General features: G+C 44.3%; 1 protein-coding gene across 4 annotated transcripts in view; it reads right to left on the bottom strand.

The window, feature by feature from the left end:
* Positions 1-4,989: 4,989 nt before the first annotated feature.
* Positions 4,990-10,371, bottom strand: part of ASIC4 (acid sensing ion channel subunit family member 4) — a 105,177-nt gene continuing 99,795 nt past the window's right edge. For all 4 annotated transcript variants that reach the window (XM_020792105.3, XM_072985342.2, XM_078383467.1 and 1 more), the window contains one exon: positions 4,990-7,096. In XM_020792105.3, the coding sequence (XP_020647764.1) occupies positions 6,977-7,096 (120 nt within the window). In that variant the 3' untranslated portion in view covers positions 4,990-6,976. The remainder of the gene's footprint in view (positions 7,097-10,371) is intronic.

Here is a 10,371-nt window from a genome sequence, read left to right as displayed (position 1 = left end):
AGCCAAAGAAAACTTGTGTTTATTGATCTATAAGCCTCACATTACTTCCTCTTCCCCCTGCCCTAGCTCATGATTAGTGGCAAGGCTAGAGCTGTGTAAAGTTATACTTCAGGCAAGAATTCTTAGGCTGTGCTTTCCAGGGATCCTATAGTGTTGTCCATCTGACACAACTCCACACAGTTCAAGGCCTGGCCCTTTCACTGTCCATCTTCCTGCTCTCCTTCCTGGTTGGGTAATGTTGAGTTTGCACTTGGACTCTCCCTTCTGTTTTTACTCATGTTTGGGCAGCTTGTGTCCCTTCTACAATACTAAATTTGTGCTTATGATTGGAGGGCCAGCTTGAATCCCTACCACTGTCAATCTACCTGCCCCTTACTCCTGGTTCATGATTGGGGAGGGCAGGTTGAATCCCTCCCACCCTCGCCTCTTGGCTCATGATTGGTGGGGCCAGGTTGTATCCATCCCAGTAATATCTTGCCCACTCCCTTCCTCCTGACTGATGATTAGGACACCAGCCTGTATCCATGCCAGTGTCTTCCCAGCCCCCTCAGCCTCATGAGTCATCCCATTCACATAGCTCATGATTGGCAAACCATGCATTCCTTCCCACCCTTCCCATCATTATCAATGAAAATAGGGTTTGTGTCCCTCCCTGAGCAGGGCCCTGAGCTACCTTGTCTAATAAAGAAACTTGACTCAGAGTTGTTGTACATAGCATTTTATTGAGCAGGTATGTCTCCTCAGAAGCGCCCTTGTATCTTAAACATGAGTGTGACACACCCACCCATGAGCATGGGGGTATCCCCGCCCATCCAAGCAGTCCACGCACGGAGCCTGCACCCCCAAATGGTCCCCAGTCCCAAAACGGTTGGGGACCGCTGTGCAAGGGGATAGTGAACGGCCCCTTTTGAAATTAATTGGGGGAAAAAGTCAAGATTTGAGCCTTTGCCTAACGTCAAGAGAGTGGATAAAATGGACTCCCTTTTCTCTATAATCAAAATGTAATGGCCTTGCCCAATGAAATTGATTGATGGAAGGTTCAGGACCATCTATATGTGAAGCAAGCACCCGGCCAAATGCATTCAAGCTGTCAGAATGGGGCTTTCTTAGGGTCGTACAGCAGGCCTTAACAGTCAGTATAAAAGATCAGTATAAAAGATACTGGCAAGGTGATGGATTCTCCCTGCAGTCAGGCAGCTTCTTGACTAGACCTTCAAAAGAAAGTCTTCTAGGAGGAAGCTTTCCATTTGTCTTTTATTTTTTCAAGTGGTACAGCACATATTTGTTGCCCAATACACACTTAAAAATGATTTTTTACTTCCTTGGTTCCTCCATGGAACTGAGGAAGTGATTAATTTGTCAATATCCTGAAGTGGCTGTCTTGTTAAGCTGCCTCATGATACTGGCAAATTAACAGCAAGTTGTTGCGGACCAAATAGGGTTGCTTGAGGTCCATACACCATTTGAAGGTGAGGATTGCACCAAATGACATACTGGATCTCCTACTGACCCTGTCTAGCTCCGCTCCTGTCAGACTGTATAGAGAAGTTCAAAGTTGCCAACTTCATCTCTCCTTTCACCTGTGCTAAGATGGAAACACCACCACCACCCAATTCCTGCCCTACATCTGGACTTGCTGGGAGATTTGGGACATTTAAAAGAAAATGCTTCTGCCCAAAGTGACTGCCAGAAAGGAGAGGGTGCAATGCTGACGTCCAGTGCAAATTCTAGTCTAGTATGTTATTACTGTGAAAATGACAGATTTCTGTAGGAAACATTGGAAAGGGGCTTGGAAAGAAAATTGTAGTGCTTTGATACGAATTTAGGATGCAGCCACTTGCAATGTTGTGTATACGGCTTGCTACTTACACCTCAGAAAAGTATACTAGCATGGCCAGAACCTGTTGTGCCTTAAAAATTAATAATAGATAAAGCAATGGCATAATCCCTGAGAAACCTATGATGGAGTAATACAGTACAAAGAAACAGTGTTCTAGTTTGCTACTCATATATTGGGTGGGGGATTGCTAGAGATTATTAGCTGTGGGATAATGTATTAAAATGACTGAATGTTTGCTTGGTGCAGTTCGGGTTTTTGTGTTGGGGAAGCATAACTTGTTTTGTTTTTGCAAAAAGATGGGAGAGGGAGAAAACAACAGAGCCCTCAAAATGAAAATGTACACTTTAGAAAGAGAAGTTGCTGCTGGGTGAAGTAAATGTGCACCTGTCAACTCTTGCTTCTAACCAAGCAGAAAGTCTCTTGCTGTCTGGCTAAAAGTTAGATCAGTAAAATAAATTTTTTAAAGATCCTAATTTCATGGTCCCCCCCACACATTATAGGTAAAGATAAAGGTTCCCCTTGACATTTAGTCCAGTCGTGTCTGACTCTAGGACGTGGTGCTCATCCCTGTTTCCAAACCATAGAGCCAGCGTTTGTCTGAAGACAGCTTCCGTGGTCACGTGGCCAGCGCGACTAGACACGGGACGCCATTACCTTCCCACTGTGGTGGTACCTATTTACCTACTTGCATTTTTACATGCTTTCAAACTGCTAGGTTGGCAGGAGCTGGGACAAGTGACGGGAGCTCACCCCATTGCATGGATTTGATCTTACAACTGCTGGTCTTCCGACCTTGCAGCACAGAGGCTTCTGCGGTTTAACCTTTCACATTATAGCCACCATCAAATCAGACATCTCTATTTCTATAGATAATTTTATTTTCATGGACCCAACTTTTATTTTCTTCCGTTTGCTTGTTTTTGTCTAAACTGCTTCCAAATACTGGTTTTGTCGTAAGTATCAGTTAACAAAACTTGCAACTTTGTGTTAATTTAACAGGCTGTTTGCATCTTTCTCTAGAAATACTTTACTAACATCATTTTGCACTGAGATAGCATCTGTAAATTCTCAGCTGCTTTCTCAGGCTAAATGATCTTTATGGAGCAATCCAGATTTTAAAAGGATGTGTAAGTCTCTTTTTTGATGAAGGTCATCAGGCAGCTTCTATTTTGGATCAAGGGCTTATCCCAATCTACAGTAATTTGATATATGGCATCCACTAAATTTATTACTATTATTTGTGTATGTTAGTACATTTTTAAATAAGGAACAAAGTTCATCATCATGCTTGTTAGGTACCGATAATGTTTGTTGTGCCCCCCCCCCCAATGTTACAGACAGAACAGGGCAGCAGAAAGTATGTTGTCCAAAATCTTCATGGATGAGCTTTCAGTTCAGCGTGTATCTGTGTAAGAGACATGGGTGAAATCTAGAATTCGGCAAAAGTACTTCCTTCTTGGAGTTTGGTGTTTTGAGCTTTTGGGGGTTTGGGTTTTTTTTTTCTTTTCTTTTTGTGCTCTTGACATAACACTTTGCTCATCAGTACAGTGTATGCCCTTGCTTTTACAGTTCCATTCCAAGACAGTGGTGTTTTTATTTTCACTGAGCAAGATATTGCGATTATAGCTGCTGTCAGCAAATCCACACCGGTTTCCTATGTGAACATTTCTTCTATTTCAGCAGGATTTTAATAGTGTTGCCTTGCACTCGGCTTTTGTTCCATTATGCTATAAATAATTATGCATTTGGTTCTTGCATGTTACAGGGATAGGGCTGCCCATTTGTGCTCTCAAACGTATTCACCCTCTTGTATCTTTTAGAAAATGGATGTTCTTGCTTTGCCACAAACTTTACAGATGAATACAATAAATATGGGTAAGGTGGTTTTATTACTTTTATAGAATTTCTGTCATCTCTGGGAGGATATGGGCCAGTAAACTTGCATTTTCCCCCTTTGCCACCCGAATTTTTCTCTATTTTTAAATAACTGAGTAGAATGCATGGATCATATTACAAATATTTGTTGGCTACTGGAGAGCACCAATGGACTTCAGAAGACCAGTCTATGCTTTATAGACTCCAGCAAAAGTTTTGACTGTGTGGAGCATGAGAAACTATGGGTTGTTCTGAATGAAACTGCTGTATTTCAGCACTTATTTGCCCCGATGCTTAACTTGTGTTGTGGACAAGAAGCTACCTTTAGGATAGAATATGGAGAGACAGAATGGTTTCCTGTAGGGGTGCATTTTATCCCCTTGGGTGAATGCTATGATAGGGAAAGTGGTACAAAAATGCTGTATGTTTTGAGTGCAGAGGTGCCCTTGGAATCAGCTAGCAGTGGGCTGCAAGCTCCCACTCTAAAAATGTATAAGTGTTCGCCATGTAGTCCCACTCTGATGTTTGAGGAAGTGGACTTGCCCATGAAAGCTCACATTAAAATATAGCAGTTGGTCTTTAAGGTGTCATAATGTTTTTGTCTTCTTTATTTTTTTATTTTCCTTTCGTTTTTCCTTGATATGCAAATATAGACTACCACAGCTGCCTTTTCTAAAACTACTACTCCAAAAATGAGAAGTGAATGGGTCTCAAGCCTAGAAAGTTGCAGCCTTTCATCTGAGCATCGTCCTCCATAAATCTGAATATATCTGTACTATTACTAGTTAGTCAACATTAAGGAAAAGGCTGTTTGAACAGGTAAATCAATGCTGTTCATCCATCACTTTGTTTTTAATCCACATCCTGCAAATGTTGGCAAAATAAGGGAGGGCCAAAGACAAATATTTTGGCACTTTTATCAAATTTGTTTTTGAATGGGTTTTTAAAAATATTTTAATATAATTATTACAGTAAATGCAAAAAAAAAACAAAACCCACAAAGAAAAAGCTAGAGATAAATACACACACTTTAAACTCATAATACATGACATAATTAATTGTATTAATTGTATTTGTGTGGGCTTTCGTGGATCAAAATCCCCTTCTTCAGATGCATGTGATTTTGCCAACGTGCTGAAACAGACTAACATGGCTGCTTCTTTGGAAAATACCGCAAAGGGTATCTGAGGCTGGAGCCCTCGGTTGAGCACAGCTGGCAACATGCCAGGACAAACAAGAGTTCAAGATAGCACAGAATACACAACAGACACATCTGGAGTTCTACTTGTGCCTCTTTATTGGGAGAAACTTGTACATCTGTAAAACAGCGACTCGCGCTTAGTAAAGTTATGGGATGATGGGCCCCTCCCTGGAAGAGCCCTGGCTGGGTCCAAGTCAGCATCTGTAGGGCTGCACCCTCTGGACACGCACACAATTCCAGCAGACAGGTGGATGTTGTCTTTCACCTCTTCCTCCTTCCAGAACAGATGCTCTTGATTGCTTAGACTGATCTTCACCAGAGTTTACCGTTGTCATGGGGGTGGGGGATGGGGAGCATTTGCAGCAACATGTTCCAATTAGTGCTATCTTTCTCCCCCCAAAATGTGCTTGCTGGCACATTTCCTTATGTGTGGGGACAATACCCTGTGGGTTCGTTGTGTCCTAACGATGCACGCTGAGACTTTCCTGGTTTGCTACAGGAAAGGGTTGAGGGTTACAGCTGGCATTCTGGGGTGCTGTTTTGTCCAATAAGGCTAGCACATGGTGGTTTGATTGGCTTTTTCCTGTTGCACCTTTACTCAGGGTCTTACCACAAAATGTGAGTGGCATCTCCCCACTTGCATGTTAAGAGAAGCAGTGCCCTGCACTTGAGGATTCACGGCCACCCCCTCAAACACACACATGGATGCACTGGATAATTCTGCTACAAGTGCTTCCATCGACAGCCCTGTATCCTGAGGAAGTGTGGGAGTTCCTGTCTTCCCCTTGAGATTGTGTGGGGCCCTTAGGGACCTCCACCTCTTTTCATGGGACGGTGATACTTTTGGCTTGGACCCTGAATGACGCGGGAGGAGGGGGATGAATGGAAGATGGGGGAACAGAGGACAGGGGCTGTACATCTGGGAAGAATGTGGGCTCTGTTGTGGGCAGCAACCTCCTGCTAGCTCTGTTTCTATGCCTGGGCCAGAACAAAACCTGAGATTTGATGTCGATCTGTCTTGTCAGTGTCCAGCCTTACCAGCAGTTCTCAGTGAAGCCAGCAAGGGGCGGCTGCAGCGATGACAGTCGGAATTTCTGGCTAAAAACCACAGGCTCCAAACATTTATCGGCAAATATACAGTGGGGAAGGACAGGTGGAAAATGGCAAGCCATGGTTTGAGAGAAGGGACCAGGGCCCATACAATAAAGGGGGCACATCCTGAATCTCTCTTATACGGCCAGGATTTAAGAACTTGTCCCTTTCTATGGGCACAGTTTCTACATGGGCAGCTATAAGCTGGCAAGAACAGAATAACAGGCACCTCCTGACACCAGTGAGTGGGGCACATGAGCTACCTGCCGCCTCCATGTGGATGCAATGTGAGGAGTGTGATGCCTGTTTGTGAGGGTTGGAATGGGCAGGTCTAAGTAGGAAGAGCAATGTAGGAGAGGGTTGTACAGAGGGAGTGGTATTCCAAGGAACATGGCCACCACCCACTATGGAGTTTATGGCAGAGGCAGGCACAGCCACGCTGGGTCAACAGCTAGTGCTATAGATGACTGTCTCTCTCCCTTCTGAGACGGTATCCTTGCCCCCTAGCATGTTCCATGTTCCTCATTGCCTGCCCTCCTACTTTGACAATCAGGACAGGATGCCCCGTGGAAGCTTGTTTTGCTAACAGTGGGAGCAGCTGAGAGGCTTGTCTGCCTCCCCAGTCTTGGCAGCTGATGCTCTTTCTCTCTCTCTCTCTTTCTCTCTCTCTGTGTGCTTCAATATGGGGGTGGGGCACTGAGCCTTACTGGGGGAGGGGAAGGCAGACGGATAGGGCAAGGGGTTGTAGGAAGGAGGAGGCCAAAAGCCTCAAATCCTTTTCTTTCTTTCTTTTTTCTTTGCTTGCTATTTTTTTTAAAGGAGAGCTTTAGAAGATGGGAGAAGGTAGCTTGATCTGGCCTTGGGACTTGGAAGAAAAGAGCTCTTAGCAGCAGGATGGAACGTGGTGGGCCCAAGGCTGCTCCAGAACTGCTGCCGTCCTTTGGAGGGGGAGTGGCATACGAGGCGGACTAGCAAGCAAAATCTTCAAAGACCCCTTGGGCCGAGTAGTGGTGGCGATGGTGGTGGTTTGGCAGGAGGCCCGTGGGGTACGTGCCCTCGGAGTGACGGCCCAGGGTCTCACAGGAGCTCTGTAGGAGAAGACACAACACAACACCACACCACACCAATGGATAATCTGTTCACTAAATCAAAGCCACTAGGGTTCTGTTCCATCCCCATCCCATTCCCCAGCTTTCCAGCTCATTGCTTCTTCTCTGTAAATAAAGGATACCTCTGTGAACCATAGATAGGCGCTAACATATGGTCATAAATTATCTATTTGTAACACAAGTGGGCAGTATAATTCAGTATCTTTTTAAAATGGCAATGATTCATTTATTAGAATGTCTGCATGAACATTTGCCCAGTAAGATGGTTGCATCCATGTTAAGGAAGGAAGAAGCGTTAAAAAAGGAGAGTGCAGAAAACAGAAGCAACTGAGGAATAGCAGAAGCAACTGACAAACACATCTATCCAAATTAGTTTGTGTAATTCTAGTTAGATCAATTAGGTTAGTGCATTAAGTAGTTTCAGTGACTGATTCTCTCCTACCCTGTTTTTTAAAATGCCGCATGTTTCCGTGTATAAGACTATACTTTTGTCTAAAATCTTTAGACTAAAATTGAGGGTCGTCTTATACAAGGAAGTAAGCTGAGGAGAAAAAACAAGTGGAGGGGAAAGCAGGGATCAAAGTGATCCTGCAGGGCTTTGATCCCTGCTTTCCCCTCCACTTGCTAAGCCTTTGCAAAAGGAAAGCAGCGATCAAAGTGCTGCCGGATTGCTTTGATCCCTGCTTTCCCCTCTGCTTGCTAAGTCCCATGGGGCTTAGCAAAAGGAGGGAGAAGGATAAAAGCAATCCCGTGGCTGTATAAGGGGGAAAGGGATCAAAATGATTGTGCAGTCGTGGAATTGCTTTGATCCCTTTGCCCCTCCTTTTGCTAAGCCATGCGGGGCTTAGCACAAAGGGAGAAAGCCGGGATCAAAGCCATCCTGCAGCACTTTGATCCTTTTTACCCTACATTTGCTAAGCCCCACTTAGATTTCTTAATTTTGGGTTAGAAAAGTGGGGGGTGTCTTATACATGAGTGTGTCTTATACACGGAAGAATGCAGTAAATAAATAAAAAAGGTTTATGGTACTGAAACCTGACCTAGCTTTATATCTATAAAATCTGGAGAACTTCAGAAAGTTGTCAGGTGATCAGACAAAGGGAAAGAAGGAGATTTCAGAGACCTTCTTCCTCTCCCAAAGTGCCCTGGCTAGTCACTCAAAGAAAGAGCAAAAGGAAAAAGAGTTGTGGTGGGTGCTTATCGGATTCTCGTTCTGTTCTGTAACAAGCTACAAGCCTTTTGTCTCAAAAATACTTCTATCCAAATATCCTAAGTCATTAAAACCGAATTCTAAAACAACAACAACAACAACAACAACAACAACAACAACAACAACAACAACAACAACAACAACAACAACAACAACAACAACAACAGGAAAATTTGTACCAATGTTGAGATAAATAAGATACATTTTGGATGAACATGGGAAGGTCAAATCTGATATGTTGCAGTACAAGGCAGATGGTTATGTATTGAGAAAATGAAATATGTTATAAACCTGATTCTGAAATGTATTGATTTTACATAAAACAAACATTTGCTTAACATGGTGGACTGAAGCTTGGAAGATCCAGGTTCAAATCTCCTAACAGCCATGAACTTCACCAGATTTATTTATTTATTTAAAATATTTTACCCTGCCTTTCTCCTAAGAAAATAATGGATAGCGATTCTGAGAGTTCTTCAGCCAGTTCCTCCAGTACTCTCCAATGCAGTTCATCCGGTCCTGGAGATTTGAACTCATTCAAGGTGGTAAGGTATTCCTCAACTATTTGTTTATCTATCTCCAGCTGCAATCCTGTCCCCCACCCTCACTTGCACTTCCAATTTGTTCATAGTCATAGTCTGTCTTACGGGAAAAGGCAGAACTAAAATAGGAATTGAGCACCTCTGCCTTTTCTTTGTCCTCTGTTATCATTTTTCCATCTTCATTGCGAAGCTGTGCCACTATGTCTTTTGTTTGTCTTTTGCTACTCACGTGAAGAATGCTTTTTTATTGCTTTTAGTGACTCTAGCCCAGAGGTTGTCAACCCCTGGTCCGTGGCCCGGTGCCGGTCCATGGCCTGAGCTGGACCAGGCCGTGAAGACAGACCTCCCGCCCCTCCTGCACACACTCCTCCCCGCAGCTGCTTTGCGCACATGTACATGTGCCAGCGCTGGCATGAGCGCTCCCCACCCCTTCACGCATGCACCCCAGTGCCTGCGCAAAGAGATGGGTTTGCGTGCATGTGCCCCTGCGCATATGTGAAGGGATGGGGGAGTGCTCACGCTGGTGTGGGTGGGCGGTGCTCCCCCACCACTTTGTGCATGTGCCTGAGTGCCCAAGTGAAGGGGGTGGGTGGGTGGGCGTGCAGGTGCTTCCCCCACCACTTCGTGCATGCGCCCTGGAGAGAGCACACACCCACATGCACCTGCAGAGGGTCCTTCCACCTTCCACAGAGGCTCAGTCGGTCCGCGGTCCCAAAAAGGTTGGGGACCACTGCTCTAGCCAACCTCAGCTCATTCTCACCTTTTGCCCTCCTAATGCCATCCCTGCATTTCCTTGCTACTTGTCTGTACTCACTTTTGGTGGCCTGGCCTTCTTTCCACTTCCTATATGTGTCCTTTTTTGTTTTGTTTTTAGGTCCTCCCTGACCTTTTTGTGAAGCCACAATGGCCTTTTTTGTCACCTCCCCGCTTTTTCTTTTTACTGGAATTGTTTGTAGTTGTGCCTTTACAATTTCTTTTTTTAGAAGCTCCCACCCTTCTTGGACTCCTTTTCTTGTTAGGATATTCTGCCATGGGACCTTACCTATCCTTGTTCTGAGGTTATTAAAACCGGCTTTTAAAAAATCCAGCAGAAGTGTGTGGCTACACTCTGCTTTCGTTTCCTTTGAAATCAAGAATTCTAGGAGGACACAGTCATTCTCCCTAGAGTTCAACTTGCTGCCGCTTCCCTCAGCACGGCAGCTCTCTTGGTCAGGATCAAGTCAAGGATAGCAAATCCTCTCGTTTCTTTCTCTACTTTTTGTAGGAGAAAATTATCAGCCACACAAGCCAGGAATTTCTTGGAAGGGCCATACTTGGCAGAATTTGCCTCCCAACATATACAGTATCTGGATAATTGAAATCTCCCATCACTACTACGTCATGTCTCTTTGAAAACCCTGCAATTTGTTTTTCAAAAGTTTTGTCCACTTCCTCTCTTTGATTGTGTGGTTGATAGTAAACTCCAAATACCTTTTATTTTTTGTCCCAACTAGATTGATCCA

The sequence above is a fragment of the Pogona vitticeps genome, chromosome 1 (assembly GCF_051106095.1).
Source record: "Pogona vitticeps strain Pit_001003342236 chromosome 1, PviZW2.1, whole genome shotgun sequence".
NCBI lineage: Eukaryota > Metazoa > Chordata > Lepidosauria > Squamata > Agamidae > Pogona > Pogona vitticeps.
Note: the sequence above shows the minus strand (reverse complement) of the source record. Positions and strands in the feature narration are given on the sequence as shown.